This window comes from Chinchilla lanigera, unplaced genomic scaffold (assembly GCF_000276665.1).
Source record: "Chinchilla lanigera isolate Chin_1 unplaced genomic scaffold, ChiLan1.0 scaffold00074, whole genome shotgun sequence".
Classification (NCBI taxonomy): Eukaryota; Metazoa; Chordata; class Mammalia; order Rodentia; family Chinchillidae; genus Chinchilla; species Chinchilla lanigera.
In genome coordinates, this window is record NW_004955475.1 from 11,504,669 (window position 1) to 11,524,995 (window position 20,327).

General features: G+C 49.5%; 1 protein-coding gene across 1 annotated transcript in view; it reads left to right on the forward strand.

The window, feature by feature from the left end:
* The window catches only part of Nhsl2 (NHS-like 2), a 314,584-nt gene extending 296,037 nt beyond the window's left edge, over nucleotides 1-18,547 (forward strand). The window contains exons 5-10 of the mRNA XM_013502807.1: nucleotides 2,180-2,307; nucleotides 2,592-2,784; nucleotides 4,882-5,013; nucleotides 6,535-8,865; nucleotides 11,416-11,548; nucleotides 12,510-18,547. Of these exons, the coding sequence (XP_013358261.1) occupies nucleotides 2,180-2,307; nucleotides 2,592-2,784; nucleotides 4,882-5,013; nucleotides 6,535-8,865; nucleotides 11,416-11,548; nucleotides 12,510-12,858 (3,266 nt within the window). The 3' untranslated portion in view covers nucleotides 12,859-18,547. The remainder of the gene's footprint in view (nucleotides 1-2,179; nucleotides 2,308-2,591; nucleotides 2,785-4,881; nucleotides 5,014-6,534; nucleotides 8,866-11,415; nucleotides 11,549-12,509) is intronic.
* The last annotated feature ends 1,780 nt before the right edge of the window (nucleotides 18,548-20,327 follow it).

Genomic DNA, 20,327 nt, shown 5'->3' on the forward strand with positions numbered 1-20,327 from the left:
CGGGCGGGCGGAGGCGGGAGCGAGCAGACTGCGGCAGGATCTGTCGAGGAAAAATCTTGCGGACTGAGCTTCGCCGCCTTTTAAGCGCAGCCTCGCGGCGCCGATCCGCCTCCCCGCCCCCCCCAGCGCGCAGGGACGGGTCTTCGGGAACCGCGGGCGCCCATTGGCCACGGCCCGCTTCCCCGCCTTGGCTGCGCTTCTCACTGACTCTCTCCTTCCCTAGCTGCAGCTAACTCGGGTCGGGAAAATGCGACAGCGACTGCCCACTCGAGGTCGTCATGGCGACAGCCAGTGAACGTGTTCCTCTCCTCAGGCAGGCCCCCGAGTGTAGAGGAGCTGCTTCGCGAGGCGCAGCTCAATCTCCAGAGCCTGTTGCAAGGTACTGAAAGGGAGGGGGGCTGCGGCCGGAGCCCAGAGGAGAGCTGAGCTGCGCAACGGCAGGAGGGAGACGAAGAGGATAGGGACCAGCGACAGAAAAAGAGAAAACAGTTCCATGCCTTTCCAGAAACAAAGCTCGCGTTTTCCACCTTTCTCTTCAGCTTGCAGGCTGATGATTCTAGAAGACTCACGTCCAGGGCTGTTCCCCGCTTCCTCATTTTTCAGTTCAGTGAACCCCGAGGGCAAAGGGTGCAGGCTGAGTCGGGGCAGTGGGTCAGTCCTCTCACCGAGTCAGCTGCGTGGGAGACGCCCACAGCGTGGGCCCTCCAGCCCGGCCCTCCTCTTTCCGCGTCCCCGTGCCTTTCGGGTCCTCCCCCCGGAAGACAAAGGGAGGCGGGCAGGGTCTCCCACTGTGGGCCTCACTCACTCTGCTCCTGCAGGAATTTTGTCCACGTGCCCCCCGGGTAGCTACTGCCTCACCCACGTAAGCCCAATACACAGTGCCGAGGATTCACCTACTGACCTAACCACACTGACATTCTCCGTGTGGCTCAGTGGCAAAGTGCTCAAGGCCCTGCGGTCCAGCACCGGCGCCTCAATAAACAAACAAACACGTCTCTTACTACCTCGGGTTTCCAGAAGCTCCTGGCACTAAGAGGTACCCAGTGAATGCTAAATGCACAAAGAGCTCTTAGCTCTTGTTTATCTAATACTAGCAAAGGTTAACACCAGCCAATGGGCCTGCCAGCTGGCCTGCAGCCATAAGCCCCCAAGCTCCTCGCCAGGGCAGTGGTGACCTTAGAGAGGCAAGATGCGCAGGGACACCGCGAGCCTTGTGTTCAGATAAGGAGGAGCTGCCATGCAGAGAGAAAGAGAGAGGGAGTTGATGTGCTCTATGTTGTTGCCACTGGCAGAATTAGGACCAGTGGGTAGAAAGCCAGAGAATGCCAGATCCCACCTCCAGATAAGAAAGAACTTTTCTGACATGGTTGACAGCCCCAACCGCCGGCGGAGGGAAGGAGCTCCCCTTCTTTGTAGGTAGGTGCCCTGAGGCTAGAAGAGCACCCAGAAAGCTGAAAAGCACCCGGCTGCTGAGGAGGCTGAGTAGAGACGACAGTCTTTGTCGAAATGTACACACAGCCATGAATGTTTGTGCTTTCCTCTCACTTGCTTCATTTATTCGTCTAGCCATTGCTTCGGTCCAAGCCATTCCGTTTTTGTACATCTTTCTTCCTTGATGGTGCCCCTAAATTCTCTCTCTTCTATGCCACTATGTTCTCCTTTCCTCTCCTTCCCCGCGGCCTGCCTAGACTTGACCCCACCCACGGTGGAGTCAGGCGTGCAAAAGCTCAAGTAAGGGTTCTTGTGAGCCACAAGAGAGCTCCAGCTTGGACTTCCCAGTGAAGATGGCTTCTTGCTTCGCACAGACCATTTCCTTCGTGGGGTGGCAGAAAACCTGAAAAGCTGCAGGGTTTCAAAGAGGGCCCTGTAACAGAGGTGTCTGTGTCCTTGGCCTGTGCTCTGAGGTGAGCCCTTCAAGTGGGGGCCGTTGAGATGAGGGCTTGGTCCCCAGTGCAGCATGGCTTGAATTTATTGACTTTCTTTTCTCCTGGACCCTCATAATCCTAGGCGGCAGGCAGTTTTCCCTTTCTAAATACAGTGGCTCGGAGGCTGAGAAAGCCCAAGGAAGCAGTACAAGTCAGGCCTGGCAGCTCGTGCAGGAGCCCTGGCCCGTGGCCCCCACCAGCTCAGTGCTTGGCTGTGGCCCCCTAGAGTGTGTCTCCACTGTGCTATTTTTCAGAAGAATACGAGGAACAGTACTCAGAGGCCAGACTTCTGGGGCAGACCTTCCGCTCTTCTGATGAGGCCCCTGAGCCCACCCCCAGCCCAAGGCTCCAGTCCGCCAGGCGTCTGGAGTTTGTGTTGATGGTGAGTTGCCTCTTCCCCAGCCTGGGAGAGCCAGCTTGCACCCACTGACAGGGGCCCTCAAGCTGCTTGCTTACGTTACCCATGGAAGCTGCTGCTCACCAACAGAGCCACCCAGAGGTCCCACGGGCTGGGTTCTGAACAGTGGGTCCTGGCCAGGAGGCCTGTCCACGTTTTCCTGCCTCCCGGGCGAAGCCTCCGACCACTCTGCCCAAGCATCCACCCTGTGGGCACTGGCTCATCGGTAGCTGGCAGCAGACCTTTTCCATCACCTTTTCTTCCCGCAGCCTGCAAAACGGCAGCTGAGTGAGGATGAGACTACCACGCAGGGTGTGAGGGCCCCCGAGGCCGCCCTGAGCCTGTCTGCAACCGACAAGCAAACTGCCTGGAATAGCCCCTTCCCTCTGCCCAGCCTAGAGGAGAAGCGGTGGCCTCAGCCCTGCTCCACGCAGTCTGACCTTGTGCCCATCAACATCTCTGGTAGAGTTGCTTAGCACCACCTGTGCACTTCCCTCCGCGCCACTACAGCCCATCTTCTCCACATGCGCCGTGTGCTGGGGCGGGGGGCCACTCTTCGCTACTGGCGCACCCTGCATCGTCACGGTCATGGCTCGTGCCAGGGAACAGGGGCACGCAGAACAGGGGGCTCTAGCTGCTCTTCCTCCACTCCCTGCTGGCACTGCCACTCTGCTGCCATCTGAAAGCAAAACAAAACAAAACAAAACAACAACGTTCCTAACCAAGAGCTTCAAAACTTTATGAGCGTGAGTGCTCCTCAGAGCATATGTGGAAGTTTAAGGTTGGTGAGTTCTGTTTGGGTTAGGGAAAGAATGTCTTGTGCCCAAAGCCAGGTGTGGAGTACGCAGATAGGAGTCAGAGGTGGAAAGCAGAGTCAGAGTGCTAGTGGTGAAGGGGAAGGTGACACTGGGGCACAGACCAAAGGCCTTGTGGGCCTTTCACTAAATACTAGGTCTCCTAGTGAGGTGGGCTTCCTCAAGTTTTTCAGGAAAGGGAAGTAGTAGAAAGAGACTAAGGCAAAAAGAAAAAAAAAAAGACCAGAAGGGAGCAGGGTGTGATGGCACACACTTGTAGTCCCAGCCCTTGAGAGGCTGACACTAGAGGATCACGAGTTCGAGACTGGCCTGAGCTACATAGCAAGACTTTGTCTCAAGGGGTGGGGCCAGATGACCTTAAGAATGGGGAAACGATTTTCGAGGCCCAGCTGGCTGTGACTGGGGACACGCAGCAGACACACTGTGCCATTACTCATCCCTGCTCCCCTCTCCACTGGCTGTAGATGAAGAGAAGGAAGGTGAGTCACATCACAAGACTATAGGACCAAGGAGCTGAAGAAATCAGGACCTCCTTAAACCAGAGGTAGGCTGCAAGGCAGCACTAGCCCATGCCGTGCTGGAAAAAGCGGAAGACGGTGAGGACAGCACTGGCCGCATGTGGCGATGCTCTCTGGATATGAGGTCATGCACTGCCCTAGAGTCATCTCAGAAAACGACAGGCAGGAAGTAGAGCCCACGGCCCAGGGAAATGTACCAAGAGAGACAGGGGCTGATGAGATTGTCACGAAGTGATGCCGGGGAATGTTTCCAAATAGCTATCTTACCCCTCTGAGGCCGACCCCGAGTTTTGCCCACAGAGCCGCTAGCTGGGGTGTGCTCAGCCATGTGTCTGCGAAGGGAGAGTTTGCTTCACTGGCTGCTCAATAAGGACCAGGGAGGAAAAGCACACACCTGTCCCCATGGCTCAGCCTCACGCCGACTGCCCTGGCAACTTCCCAGGAGCCAAAGGCCAACCCGGTGCTTGCTTAAGAGAGAGGACTCAATCACCATGCAGCAGCCAAGTTTGGTAAAATGTGAGCAGGTGGCTGTGAGGCTGAACGTCATCAGGCTTGGATGGTGGGGACACTGGGCAGGTTTTTAGAGACACAAGCCTTCCCTGGCCCCTATAAAGGCTTTAGCTAAAAAAAAAAAAAAAAAAAAGGTCATATTCAGGCAACACCTAGTCTCAGCCCATCACTCTGCACTGATGATTCGCACCCCTGGCTGTGCATCGAAATAGTCATCTGAAGACTTTTTGTAAAATTCTTCTAGCTAGGCCCTACTCTCAGGAGTTAAATGTCAGGAGTTAGAGTTTCAAAAGCTGCCCAAGCCAGGCATGGTGGTGCACGCCTGTAATCCCAGCACTCAGGAGGCTGAGGCAGGAGGATCGTTGCGAGTTCGAGATCAGCCTGGGCTACAAAGTGAGCTCAAGTTCAGCCTGAACTGCATAGCGAGACCCTGTCTCAAAAAGACAAAAGCTGCCCAGATTATTTCAGTATGAAGCCGGGGTTGAAAACCACTGCCCCAGTTCTCCCAAGACTTACAGGTGAGCTGAGAGTGACCTAGGAAACCCAGCATGCATGCCTAGGGCCAGATTAGGAAAGATAGGGGGAAGAGCCACCTGCCTGGCCATTATTCATGCCCATCGCTACTGCCATCATCCCTTCTCTTTGCCTCAGGCCCATTTCCACCGTATTTTCAGCAGAAACCAGGATGCACCCAGGTGTCTTTATTTTGGCTACAGGGCAGCAGTTTGATAGACACGCAAGTTTGCGACACTCGTTGTTTAACACAGAGACAGCCGTGAACCCCAAGTCTACCCTGAGGAGGAGGCGGACCATTATTGGATTCTCTAACTATTCCCAGCGAGACCAAGGTGACCCCGCCACAGCTGACCCTCCAGCCCCTTCCCCTCCCCCACTCCCGCAAACCCTGCCACACAAGTGGCACTGTGGCGATGGAGAGTAGGAATGATGCGAGGGCTGGGGCTTTGGGAGGGCCTGAGGAAGCCAGTACGGTACTTAGGGCAGCCAAGGGCCTAATGTCAAGGGCAACAAAGAGCGGGGGTAAAGAGCGGGGTTCCTGGGCTAATAAACCCATCCCATCATTGTCTTCCAATGTAAATGTAATTAAATTTAGCGTGGTGGTGCACACCTGTAATCCCAGCACTTGGGAGGCTGAAGCAGGAGGATCAGGAGTTCAAAACCGGTCTGGGCTACATAGTGAGTTCAAGGCCAGTCTAGACTACATACATAATAAGACCCTGTCTCTAAAAAAAAGAATGTAATATAGCCACATATGCCAAACTTAGGCAATCAGATAAGCAGAGGCGGTGAGGGGGACCACCAACATTTTAAGAGAGCCATTCCTGCGGGCATGGTGGCTCAAGCCGAGATCTCACAACTTGTTAGGCTGAGGCAGGAGGATTGCCACAAGTTCAAAGCCATCCTACACTCCAGAGAGAGAGCAGGAGAGATTTCTACTATTACTGGGAGAACTGACAAGGGCTGGAGGTATAGCCCAGTGGCAGAACACTTGCCTAGCATGCACACAGCCCTGAGTTCCATCACAGCACTACAAAACAAAACGGCAGACCTGAGAGATCGGGCCGTGAATCTTGGCCACACTGTGTATTAACTTTGAGGCATTAGCCAAGTTATATAACTGCTCTGAACCTCAACTTTTTTTCATTTGCAAATTGGGGACAATGATACTGGCATAGTAGGGTCACTGTGAAGATTAGAGCCATTTGTGTAATCTACTACTATATGCCTGGTATATAGTTGGTGTTCAACACACGGTGGCTATTAAGAATAATGATGCTGATAGAACAATAATTGTGTATCTGAGAGAACCCCTGAAGCCTTGGAATACCTGAGTGATTTGCTCACATCTGTAGATTATCCTAAGTCTTTTATGCTGCAAAGGTAATAAGTGACACATGCCAAAAATGTAACCAGGCTCTTGGTGTTCCTGCTCCGGCATACCCCAGGTTCACTGCTGGAGCCTAAAGCCACACTCTGCTGTCCCCAGTCAGTTTCTGTAGTTACCGTGGACTGACTAATGCTAAGGTCTGTGGTGGTTTCAGGACCCTGGGGAGGAAGCACAGGGAAAACCCGAGGGAGTTCCATGAGATGCTTCCACTCTAAAACCGAGCCTCAAAGCTTGAAAGCCTTTAGCAGCATGCGGATGATTCAAGGGCACCATGCGACTTACTTTGTGGTGATGGGCAGGACCCCAACTTGCCCAGGGTCTTCATCTGTGAAAAGGAAAAATCACGAATTCTGACCAATCTGTTGGCAAACACTTCTTGGCAAAAAGTTGGTGGTCCTGTCTTGAAAGAGCAGACAAGGGCACCTCTGGCTATACTGCTAACCTTCCGTACTTCCCCCTGCAGGTCACAGCAGCAGCCCAGCAGGCAGTGCGGCTCGCTCCACCTCCTCAGACGCCAGGCCCAGCCACTCCGCTCCTCAAGGCGTTCATGGAAGAGTCGCCATTGGGCAGGAAGCTCGGTTCCCAAATCTCACCTCACCAGTACTGAGAAATCTTCCCAGTGAGCCCGAGGACCCTCATCAGGCACACAGTGGCCTAGACCCTCCTGGCATGGAGAATGTGGGAATGGTGTACAGCGTCCCCAGCTCTTGCAACGGGCCAACAGAATCAACGTTCTCCACTTCCTGGAAGGGAGATGCCTTCACCTACATGACTCCAAGTGCAATCAACCAGAGCAACCAAGTCAATGAAAGTGGAAAAAATCCTTCCTCGGGGAGTTCCTGGGTCTCTGTGAACACACTCCCACCTCTGGTTCCTAAGGAGGCAGCTACCCTCTTTGTTGCCCGTGATAACCCAGCAGGATGTAGTGGCTTAGCCAACTACCCTGAGCACGCCACCCAACGAAGGCAAGTACTGGAAAGACCGCATAAGATGGGCCTTCTCACTGGTGGTACCTTGAGGCTGGAGACAGGCCTAGGTGGGGCCAGCAGATTCCGGGAGCGGTCTCTGTCCGTGCCCACAGATTCAGGCACCACAGATGGGGAGTACGATGAGGAGCAGAAGGCCAGTGAGGCCTGCGCCCTGCCTTACGCCAGTACAAGCTCTGAGGGCAGCAACAGCGCTGACAACATCGCCTCCCTCAATGCTGAGCAGGAGGCCCGGCACAGAAGGCAGAGGTCCAAGAGCATCTCACTCAGGAAGGCCAAGAAGAAGCCTTCCCCACCAACCCGCAGTGTGTCGCTGGTCAAAGACGAGCCAGTCCTCTTGCCAGAAGGTGGGCCTGCACTGCCTAAAGACCAGAGGCCAAGGAGCCTTTGCCTTTCCTTGGAGCACCAAGGACATCACTCATCCCACCCAGACACTCAGGGTCACTCAGCTGCGCCAACCCTCAAAGATGCAGAAGGTACACAGTTCTCCCATCACTGGTATCTAACTGACTGGAAGTCTGGTGACACCTACCAGTCCTTGTCCAGCTCTAGCACTGCCACTGGCACCACAGTCATCGAGTGCACCCAAGTTCAGGGCAGCTCAGAGTCCCTTGCTTCCCCTTCCACCTCCAGAGCCACCACGCCTTCCCAACTCTCCATCGAGGTGGAGGCCAGGGAGGTCTCCTCTCCAGGAAGGCCCACCGGACTGATGTCACCCTCCAGTGGATACTCCAGCCAGTCCGAGACTCCGACGCCCACTGTCTCCATGTCCTTGACCCTGGGCCACTTACCTCCACCAAGCAGCAGTGTCAGGGTACGTCCAGTGGTACCGGAGAGGAAATCATCACTACCCGCAACATCACCAATGGAGAAGATGTCCAAGTCACGGCTATCATTTGACCTCCCGCTGACCTCTTCAACCACCTTGGATCTGTCTGGGATGAGTATCTCCATCCGCAGCAAAACCAAGGTGAGCCGCCATCACTCAGATACCAATTTTGGGGCCAAACTGGCACAGAAAACTAGCCCCAACCAGCCAATCATGCCCATGGTTACTCAGTCTGACCTACGTTCAGTTCGCCTGAGATCGGTCAGCAAGTCTGAGCCAGAAGATGACACCGAGAGCCCGGACTACACTGAAGAATCTGGAGCAGAAGAAGTGTTTGCCTTGCCGGAGAGAAAAGTGAAACCTCCCATAGCTGAGAAGCCTCCACTGGCCCGAAGGCCTCCAAGCTTGCTGCACAAGCCACCGTCTGTCCCTGAGGAATACCCACTAAGTTTGCCTACCTTGGCTATGGCCCCCAAGAGCACCATTCACCACGTGAAGCCTCTCCTCCAAGAAAGCCACACGGTGGTGCGAAAACCAAAGCCCCCCAGCTTCCCAGATGGCAGAAGCCCCCAGGAGTCAACAACACCCTCATCTCTTGTCCTCACGCCTTTTGCAAGTTCCTCTGGTGCTTTCTTCTCAGGAACACAGCAACCTCCCCGAGGAAGTATGGAGGATGAGGGCCCCAAGGTGAGAGCCTTACCAGGAAGAATTGGCCTCCAGAGCCAGGAAGAAGCTGAGAAAAAGACAGGCAAGATTCCGCCCCCTGTACCAAAAAAGCCCAGTGTGCTCTACCTGCCTCTCGCCTCCCCTGGAGCTCAGATGGAGGCCCATGTGATGGATGCAAGGCTGCCTCTCAGCCCCATCATCACCCTGGAGGAAGATGCCAGGGGTCCTGCCACCGGCAGTGACCTGCAGTTAGCTGGTAAGAAGACAAGCTCAGCTCCGCAGGCGGACAGGGAAAAGGAGGCAAGCTCTCCAGGTTAGTAAACTGCTGGCTTTCTCTCTCAGCCCAGGAGGGGTGCAGGTGAGGAGGGATGCTAGAGACAGAAGCAAATGCCCCAGAATAATTATCCTCCTCCTAAGGGACCAAATCAGTAGGGGGCACCTCTTGAAGGTTTGGGTTACTCTAGTAGGAATTGCAGGGCGGCTTTCCTGTCCTTGGGATCAGGACTGACCAGGGGCAGATCTGCAAGGCCAAGTCGCGGCCGCTCAGGGTCTGCTGCACGGGCAGTGATGATCTTGTGTGGGAGCTGCCTGTGTCCGAGGGCACATGTGTTGATCTGTTTAAACTCCTAAGTTTAAACCACATTTGGGGGGCCGGGGACAGAGCCCAGTGGCACAGCACCTGCCTGGCAAGCACAAGGTCCTGAATTTGATTTCCGGTACCAAAAAAAAAAAAAAAAAACAACCCAAAAATACATTTGTGTTTTTAGTGTTGATGCTTTATGTGTAGCTACCTGTGCCCAAAGGTTCAAGCTATGTGTTATTATGTTTAAACTTTTCAATTTAAACTGCATTTGTATTTTCGAAATGCAAGCTTAAAAATGGAAAGGCAACATTTAACTTGTTCTCACATTTTCCAAATATTTCTAAGGTCATGAATAGACTTATGGTAAATTAACATTTGTTGTACATCTGTGTGCCAGGGACTCCTATGCCTGTATAAATAGTGTTATTAAGACTGTACTATTATTAGTTTTTGACATTGAACTTGAGTGATTAAAAAAGTCTGAGCCAGTCCACCCTTGGTTCAAATGCTGAGATAATGAAATCACACTGGACCCTCACACACTAAGACCTGAGGGCCCCGTCTACCCAGCCAGGAATGCATCCCCTACCCCAAGGCTCCACTTCTCTGTATCGTACTTCTCATCAGCCACACTGAATTTACTTTCATGCGCGGGACTCAGTCCCCTCCCAGACCCAGTGCTTTGGTAGCTTGGAACAATAGGCCATGGGGCCACCCACAGCCTTTCTTTGCCTTGTGGTGGAAAGGGAGCTCACTTTCTTGGATGGTTTGAGGTTAACTCTTTCTAGAACTGCAAAACTAGGCTACTTAATGATTCTCATCCTTTTTGTTTGTTTGTGTCTTTGTTTTAACATAACATAGCATTTACCATGTGAACCACTTTTAAATGTACCGTTCATTAGTGTTGAGTACATTCACACTGTTGTGCAGCCAACCCCTAGAACTCCTTTCATCTTGCAAAAATCAAAGTCTCTATCCACTAAACAACCCTCTTCCCAGGCTCTGGCGACCACCATGCTGCTTTTTGAGTCTATGAATTTGACTTCTCTGAGTACTTCATGTAACAATATTGTCTTTTTTATGATGTGCTTGTTTCATGTAGGCTCAGCCCTCATTCTTTTTCAACCCTTAACATCAAACTCTCACGACCTTTTTATAAGCTGATTTATATTCTCAACGTAATTGTTGTGACTAAAACAAGCGAACAGGTCTGGGGGGTGTGGCTCAGCAGTAGCCTGATTGCCTGGCATGTGCAAGGCCCTGGGTTCCACCCCCAGCACTGCAAATATAAATAAATAAAGAAATACAATTGCCAGGCACGGTGGTGCATGCCTATAATCCCAGCACTCAGGAGGCTGAGGCCGGATTGTTTCAGAGTTCAAGGCCAGCCTGGGCTATAAAGTGAGGTCAAGGCCAGCCTGAACTGCAGAGCGAGACCTTGTCTCAAAAAAGACATAAAATAAAATAAAATAAATAGATACAATCTAACAAGCAAGCAAAGCCAGGTATGGTGGTGCATATCTGTTATCCCAGCACTCTGGGAAGATGAAGCAGGAAGGATCACAATTTTGAGCCCAGCCTGGGCAACTTAGTGACCTAACACAACCCTGTCTGAAAATTTTCAAAAAGCGAAGTAAAGGCTGAGGATGTGGCTCAGGGCAAAGGCCCTGGGTTCAGTCCCTAGTTACCACCACCACCACCACAACAAAAGACCCTCAGGTTATTCCAGAAGGTGCTTCCGCTGCCTCCACAGGTAGCCTCTGAGATTCAGACAGGTCCTCTTCTCCCCCGATGGGTGAGAGTCATTGCTGCGCTTGATCTTAACCAAAAGGCCAGGGAGCGATAGTCATTGCTTTAGGTTGCTCTCAGCTCTTCGGTTTTTCAAAAAATGTTGTGTCCAAAACAAGAGGGGCTGATGGTGTGATTCAGAAGTAGATCGTTTGTCTAGCGTGTATATACGAGGCTTTAGGTTCCATTCCTGATGGTGCAAAAATAAGCAAATAAATAAAAATAAAACAAGAGAACTCTCAGACCACCCGCTGTGCTGAAAAAGGCATGGGGGAGCAGGGACTTGGGCCAATCTTCCCCACTCACCCCACCTTGGCAGTCATTAAGCTTCTGAACTTCGTGTTCTTCCTGTACGAAATGAAGACATTAAAATCTCTGCCCTGCTGCTCTTCCAGAGTTGCTTTGAACATTATGTGAAATAACATGTAAAAATGAACGTGCTTTGTCCAATCTATTGTGGTCAAAGTCATTCCTTCTGGTTCTTATGCCTAGGGAGCTCTGTGGAACCAAGCGCTGAAGAGAAAAGTTTAATCAGTGATAAAACAGCCGAGTGGATCGCGGAGGAGGAGGATGATGTCTTTGTGGCTTCACGCACAACTGAAGATTTATTTACTGTGATACACAGGTCTGAACCATTTTCCTTCATTCTAATTGCTTTCCCTTTTTCTACTTAAAGAAAAACTGCTACCCCTGAGCAGCCATTAGAATTGCAGCTGGAGACTATGTCCAGATACCCGAATATGTGAGCACAGTGCAGGGCCTCACATCTCAAATTCACTGACATCTTTGGGTAAAGTGGAGGAGGGGAGGGAAGGGGAGGGAAGGACCAGGTGCCGAAAGAGAGGCCCCTCGTCTCCTAGCAACTGCTTGGCCTATTGTGGCTCCATCTGCTCTCTCAGAGCTCTGTCTGCAGTCAGAGACATTTAACCCTTCACAGAATTTCTTGTACCACAAAATCCCATCAAGAAGAGATGTGAGGCACTGGGCAGGATATCAAAACAGCAACTCAGGGAAAGAGGGAGCACATGGAACCCAGGGGCGCAGGCTGGGGCTTGGTGGCAAGGGACGTGGAAAGAGCCCAGTTATTGGAGATGGAGCACCAGTTCAGAATGGGATCAGCCCCCAGGCTGTCCTGACTCAGTCGCTGAGCACCAGCCTTGATTCCTTAAATTTGTTCCCGGTCTTGGCACCCCAGCAAGACTGAGCCTGCAGGCACAGGCTAACTGACTCCAGCTATGAGCAACGAAAGGCAGGCGTAGCTTGGTGCGGCGGCGCGTCTGCACACCTGTAGTCCTGGCTGCTTGGGAGGCTGAAGCAGAAGGATCACAAGTTTGAATCCAGCCTGAGCAACATAGTGAAGGAGACCTCATCTCAGACAAGGCAAGAAAAGACCAAAGGGGTGTGGAGGACCGGAGACCCAACTTAGGGACCTGGGGGCTGAGAGGTGAGGACAAAACCTGGTCCCCATGATGTGTTCAGGGCTGCCACAAGCACATTCTCAGTCACACCTTTCACAGGAAGTTCTGTGAAACATTAGTAAACGTCTGCTACTTGAATTCACTCAGACCAAGCTTTCTCTTATTTAGGTCCAAAAGAAAGCTGCTCGGCTGGAAGGAGCCTGGGGAGGGCTTCGCAGGGGGCCGACCGAGCTCTCACTTGCCAGGAAAGAACACAGCCGATTCTCCCATTAGTGAGTCTGCTGCCACTGCCGCCGCCGCAGCCGCCGCCGCCACCTCGGGATCAGGCAGCAGTGCCAGCCTAGACGCGGGCAGAAACGATGATTTCAAGGCCTTGCTCCAGAAGAAGGGTAGTAAGGCAACTCCAAGGTCCCGCCCCTCAGCAGCCGAACTGCTGAAGACCACTAACCCACTGGCGCGGAGAATCATTGCACAGTTTTCAAATGACTATGAAACCACTGAGAACCCCGGTTCCTAAGCCCTGGCTTCAACAAGCAGGGCTTACTTACTAAACTTGAGAAGGGGGATAGAAAGAGTGTGGGAAAGGAACTGTGGGAGGAACAAAAGAGCCTACTTTTTGACATTAACTTACACTCCGGATGGCAGGAGAGAGGCCGTTTCAACTAGCGCTGAGGTCATCAGGCGCTTGAACCATCTTTGGACATTTTGCGTATCCATACTTTCACCCTTGCCGTGACTGAAGACCAAGTTTCTTCCTTTCCTCCACTGGTGTGCACTAAAAAAGAAGAAATTCTCAGATGCAAGGGCTCACGTGCCACCTTTTCAGTCTGTGTCCTGGCTGCTCCATCCCTGGCTCCTGTCACTGAGGAGCACAGTGGGAGAGCAGATAGGGGCTTGGCAACCCCTAGGAGTCGGGCAGAGGGTGTCACTGCTGATCACTCACTCTCCTGGGAGGACCTGTTGGCCATAAGTAGAGACAAGGAAGACACCAAGGCTCCACAGCCACAGTGGGACTCTCCTCCGGGGAGAGTTTCGCAGGTGTGCTCAAGTTTCAGCATGGGGTTGATCGATGACCTTTGTGGTACAGAATATGAATGTGACCCTGTCCTGAAACTTCATTCCTTTTTCAGTTTGATTGTCTATACGGAGATCAGGGTGATGAGTTTCAATGCATTTGTAGACTGATCCCCGCCCCTCTGCCGCCACTGCCCATTTGTTAGAAAAGGTCAGAACTGCATGGCTTTGGATGAACCAAGTTCTGCCAACAAATGAGGCAGCCATGTGGTCACTCAGCTCTGTCCAAGCAACGTGCAACTTGCACATGCCCCTTGAGGTCCTTCGGGTGTCTACTAGGATCTGTACCTAGCGTCTGTTACATTCTAAGAACTCTTACTTCATTTGCATGTGACATTCATTACAGGAAGTAACTAGCTGAAGGATCAGCATCATCAGAGGCTCAAGGAGGATAGAAAGTAAATTCCTCTTGTTTCACATTATCCAATTCAAATCGCGCTTTGTGGTTGGTTGGATTTTGATTAAAGGATGTCTGACGCTGTTCCAAAAACCAAGAACCTATAGACTAAAAGTATCTACCCAAAATCTAAAAGGCAGCTTTGCCAGTTGCTATGGCCCATAACACACACGAAAAGGGGCCACTTTTTGCTATTTACATTCTGCTGTTTGACCACCTCTCAGTTAACCATGCTGGGAGAAAGTGTAAGAACTCAGGTACATGGGATGTTGAAGGAGTTCTAGAACAATCCTTGTGACCGCTTCCCCTCCAAAGTGAATAGGCACCTAACTATTCTTGTCAGCTCAATTTTCTAAAGCCAACAAGAGCAGTGACTCATTTGATTTCCATATGCCTGATTTCTGGGATCTTGGGGGTCAGACAGACAAAGTACTTAATAAAGACAACCTGCTGAGCAGTTTTAGAAAGTTAATTGCCTATTCATCCCAAAAGGCAAAAGGAAAAGTCAAATGAAATTGTTGCTTGCTTCACAAAGAGTCTTCTCCCACTCCTTCCTCTTTTACCACTGAAACCATCAGATTCATTTCTATCCAGGTTGCAGAGACAAGCAGATCTCAATTTTGGTAAGTCATTTTTGTCATCAGTGAAAAGAAAATGCTCGGTTCAACTACCAATACTCCAGGCTGAAAAGCCACACTGAGTTCTGAGCAGATGAGGCCTTCTCACATAGAAGCCCCAGGCCTAGGCCCTTGGTTGGTCCAGTTCTGAAATCTAGATTTGTGGGCACAGGCCAGGCCCACCAAATGTCTTTGCGATCAGCACTCACACTGATTTAGAAAGAAGCCATTTTAAATAATAGACAAATAATGAAAGCCCAGTTGCTTTTGAAAGTATTTGAGGGGCTGGGGATTTAGCTCAGCAGCACAGCGCCTGCCTGGCAAGCGCATGGTCATGAGTTCAATTCCCAGTACCGGGGGGAAGCGGGGGGAAGTATTTGAACTATTTGTTTTGAAGATCTTAACCAAGTTGCAGAGGTTTTGCCTGAAATAAAACAGATTCATTTCCGGCCTTGGTTTATATGTGAATGCCACACTTACCTGGCACAGACTCAGAATTCCAAAAGACAGAACCACTTTCCTCATAGGGAAATGAAGGAGCATTTGTGCTTTTGCCTGATAAAATCCCGAGGCTGCCATGGTGATTTAGGAACGATTACGAGTTACCTGTAACTGAACTTGAAAGTATGAGAGTTTCAGACTCAAATAGTATAGGACCTCTGTTACTTCTGTTGAGTTTTTCTGGGAGCTTCTGGTTACTTCTAGTGTGTTTTCCCTCTCCCCTCGCATCACCATCTCTGGAGATTTCCCCAAGATTCTAAAGCTGAATGCCCAGATACCTTTATGCTTTTCAGTGACCTTGATTCTTGTTTTCTTCTCTGAAACTGTATATCTGGAATTTTTAGAACTTTTTTCTGCATCGTTGCTATTGCTATCACATGCCCAGTGGTGCCCCCATTAGTATAAGAAGATTTGGGACAGATTGTGCAATCAGAAGTAACACTGAGGACTAGAAATACCATTTAATATCTTACATTGGTGCACCTTGTTCCAAACAAACAACCAAACCGTAAAACTTCTAACAATCACTGATTAACAGAACACCAAGCATCTTTCCTACTTCTAACACTCAACCTCTCTCTGCCCTCAGTTATCAAAGCACCAACTCTCTCTCCCGCCTCGGCACTTATGAGAGTGTTTACCGCCTTCTGCGCCCACTCTGCCTGCCAAGGCTGGAGAAAAGAACTCAAGAGCCCCTCTCAGGAAGGTTTTCAGAGAAGCTACTACTATTACTGCTACTGCTACTACTGGGAACAAATAACGATGAGAATAATTTTTCAAGGTGAAATATACCAGAAGCTGGAGGGAAGCAAAGTTGGCCCCAGGAGGTCAGCTTCCACCTCAAGTCCTTGCTATATATACCCTTTTTTCCCTTCACTTCCAACCAGTAGAGCAGGTGGCTGTGCTAGCCTGGCTTCACTGGAGTCAGGAGAAGAGGAGGTCGTCTCTAGGAGAGGCAGTGAATCGGTAGCTAAGAGCGCTTTGAACTTGGTGGGTATTCATTACATATTTGTGGTTCAGATGTGGGCGGCAGAGAGCAAGTTCTCCGTACAACAGCAAGCTTTACTGGCATCTCTCTTTGCCAGCCTGGGCCTCCCGCCTAGGTCTCCCACCTGGCCTCTCAGCCCTAATACCAGTGAATTTCATCCCTAGCCAACAGCTCGGTCATGAAGGAGACAAGGCTACAGGCAGCCAGCCAGCTGATCTGGAAAAATTACCTACAATGTGCAAAGACGGGAGAGTTTCAAAGGCTTTCCTAGTAAGCATTTTGCCTGACATCCATGTTAACTAGATAGAACACACAGATCCGATTTGCCATTTCTCTGTACCTGTCACTGCACAGATCTGCCTGTGCGCCTGCCGCCTTCCTCATTCCTGACCGAGTCAGGAAAAAGACCATTCAGGCTCAGTGCTCTGTTCTGCACTGGTTCAGCCCTCCATGTTTGCCAAGTCTGTGACACAACGGTGAGCTTTCACTTTCCTGTGAGCTGCCAGGGCCAGGACCAGGGTGAGATGAGCAAGGCACTGGGGGTGCAAACCGTAAGCAGGCACCTGCTCGTGCGGCTGTGCAAGTGCCTCGCCCTTGCCCCCGCCCTGTGACTTGCGCTGTGTAAGTAAGATGAGTTTTCCTGCTTCCAAGTCTCATTCTTCTTATCGGAGAGGGGAGTGGCTATCTGTTTTCAGACCAAATACTTAATTGCTATCTATTTTCCATTCGTTGCTAGGAGCCTTTGCTAGGATGCAAGGACTGGGGAGAAAGTGAGCATCCTAGCATCGACCCTGCTCAGTGCCTCCTACCGTGTTCTCCTCCTCCTTAAGAAAAACGTGCTCTCAGGAAAGAGATAAATTCACTTACTTTGAGATTATAAGGCTTAATGCTACCTCTTTTGAGGGTCGCTTGCATTTTAGCAGGGGAAAAGCCTTACGCTAAAGTTATGACATTCTACTTGCAGAATATTAGACAGTGACTAGTTGTAGAAGTGTATTTTTCACATGGACAGGCCAGATTCCCTGACAGCTAACTCCAGAGCATAGAAAAGACCTTTATCAGTGTGGTTAGTAGCTGACGGTCAATTAAATTGTCCAAATACCCAGAGCTATTCAATATGGTTATTAATAGGCGACTCTCAGAAATGGCTACTAAAAGCCACCGGGAAGGCCTAGGTCATTCACATTGTACATTAACATGTTTACATAAATAGAATTAATACTACTTACCACTTGAGTAAAAGAACATAACAACTTAAGGAGTCTGTGAAAATGTGTCCTGTCTGTGAAGAGGTGAGATATCTGATCCAGGTCCAATCGACGTCAGTCATCCAGTATCAGTGATGATTCCTTAATTTATTGGAGGTTCAATCTGACTAAGCCCAGGCCTCTGCTCTCCCACCCCACCATTTATCTCTGTTTGTGCAATCACTTCAGCTTGGTGTGAGACTGAGACCTGTACCACAGCACCCATTTCCTTCAAAGCCTTCGTGTGGATTTCAGCTATAAGTGACAAAGATATTAGGGATTTAAGAGGATGAGAGAGTGGGAGGGAGGTACAAAGAAGTGCCTTTGTCAAAGGGCAGAAAATAGTATAGTGATTTAAACAATTATATGAAATAAGCAACGTTTTAGAATACTTGGAGATAGATTTATAGAAGACTACAATAGAAAATGGTTATGGACATATCTTTAGGGCACTTTTTATAAGTTTAGCAGAAAGAAGTTTGCACGAGTAATGGGTTATGTGAAACAGGTAATACTTTTGTTCAGTCAAGTGCAAAAATCTAGGCCAGTGGTTCTCAGAATGTGGTCCCAGGACCAGCGACAGCAGCAGTCCTGGTATGTGTCTGTGTGCGTGCGTGCTTGTGGGAGTGAGTGTGTGTGCATGAGTGCGAGTGTGTGTGTGTTTTCCAGCGACTACTCCTTCAAGCCCCTGAATCACTACAGCCAGGCTCCACCTGATCCCAACCTTCCCCGTTGTTTTGGCTGTCATCACAGGGATCGATCCCTGGCCAAGAGATGCACTGTCTAAGCATCGTGTTGGTCAGGCACACGTTTGTTTGGTGTTAAGAAGTTATTAGATTGAATCAACTCTGCAATCAGTTCAATCCGAAAAGCTTTTGGTTTGACTTAACTAGCACATTTAGCCTGGTTTGGGTTTTTAAAAATGTTTTAAACTCACACATAGAAAAAGGGAAAGGTGTTAGGTTGGTTTGGTACTACCAACCCTTAAATCCACATCCTCATCAGAGTGGCTATTCTCCAGGAGGGCTCTGGCAGAAGTATGACTGATTTTAAGGTTTTGCCTAAAGAGGGGAATTTGATAGCAACAAACGCCACAACAAATCTGAACCAGAACAAGTTAACCCCTCTCAGCTTCTTTGTAATGCCAAGCTTTATAGAAATTTTATTCTGTATGTGGTCTTGAGCTTTTCTTAATGTCCAATTTTATAAAACGTGATGCATGCAAATGCAGCATTGTGCTCATTGTACCCGTCACCTTAAACTCATTCCCTCCTTCGTGTGTATGATGGTGAAGAAATACCAATATGTGTGTTCTGATTCTCTTGATCAATTGTAAATTACAGACATTTTCATTAATTTTTAAATGAGATATATTTACGCTGGCTAGTAGTTACAATTTTATTCTTTTTATTTTATTGCTACTTTTTCTACTGACTCCAAAGCTTACTTTGGGGGAATATTTCTTATCTCTAGATTGTTGAATTTATCTTATTTCTATATTTATCTATAGTCACAGAACGTTAGAGCTGAAAGGGACCGCCCTCTCTCATTTTGTAGATGAGGACACCGAGGCCAGGAAAGGTCAGATAGCTTACCTAAAAGTCCTGCAGTGAGGCTGAGGCAGGGCCTAGCAGCAGTGGTCTCCTGCCTCTGGGCTAAGTGTTTTGTCATTTAAAGCACTACATTTGTAGGAGATCCACAGCTGGCTTCTACTTTTATGACTCATGAATTTCCCAGGTTAAAAAAAAATATTTATTTAAAGAAAAATGCACAAGATTTCTATAGTTCATCAATCCAAAGATATATCTGATTTTCAGTTTTAGAAACTTTTGTTTCCCACCGCATCGAGTATCTGTGCCCTACTTTGTATGAGGATGTTTCCCTAAATGTATGTGAAAAAGTGAATTTTTATAAATCAAATTTCATATTTTAGCTAGGCATGATGGCACACGCCTGTAATCCCAGCACTCAGGAGGCTGAGGCAGGAGGATTGCTGTGAGTTTGAGGCCAGCCTGGGCTACATAGTGAGTTCAGAACCAGCCTGAACTGCATAGTGAGACCCTGTCTCAAAAATAAAATTCATTTTTAAGTAGAAGCTTCCTATTTAAGAGAATCTTCTAAGGATTTCTTTTGAAAAACTAAGACTTCTCCTGTCATTGTCCCTTATTGTCTCTATTTAACTTTTAGTGGTATATTTTGTATTCAGTGTTTATTTAAAGTAGGGCAAACCAATATTAGCTTCCCTGGAATCTACTTTAATCTTCCTTTCTTAATCTTTTTGAGAGATTTTCAGACTGTTAGATGTTCATGAGATACTTATTTGTGTTCTAGAAACTTCACCTAACTTGATCTTTTGTCAATCCCTGGGCTCAAACTCCATTTTATCAAACAATGACAGAGTTAGTTCCTTAATCAGTACTGAGTTCTGTATGCAGTCTCTTTTCCAGAACATTCTTTGCCTAATGCTTCTTTGCATGGCTCTCTAGCTATTCTTGGGCCTGTTTCCACAGTGCATGCATACCTCACTCTTTTGTGGACTTGCAGGTTGGGCACATTGCAGACAGTGCTGGTCATAATGAGTGGCTTTCCCCATTATTTCCAGTGTGGCCCTGCTTTTCCCGGACTTCTGGTTTCCCATTTCAGGCATGCTCAGAGGCTTCTCGCCAGAGATTGCGGGGCTTTCCCCCATCGTCTAGACCAGGGATTGACAAACTGTTTATGCAAAGGGCCAGACAGTAGCTGTTTTAGGCTTTGTGGGCCACATAAGGTCTCCATAATATATTCTTCTTGGCTATTACCATTTGTTTGTTCATTTGTTTGTTTTATGACCCTTGGAAAATGTAAGAACCATTGTCAGTTTATGGCTGTCGCTGATTTGGCCCATTTGTCATTGTTTGCTGACCCCTGATCCACACGATCTTCTGGGACAGGCCTTTCTGTGACCTGCCCCATGTGATGAGTGGGTTGTGTACCAGATGATGTGGCTCATTACCCTCCTGCCTACACCACTGTCATTGCAGGCTGAGCACACAGGGCCAGGTGGAGGGGCGCCATAGGGTGTCCCTGTGGGGCTTCCCCTCGTATTACTGACTACCTCGGTGTAGAAACCCTCGTTCTTTTCTTGGGACCTGTCCTCGTTATTCAATGTGCCTCTGCTTCCCC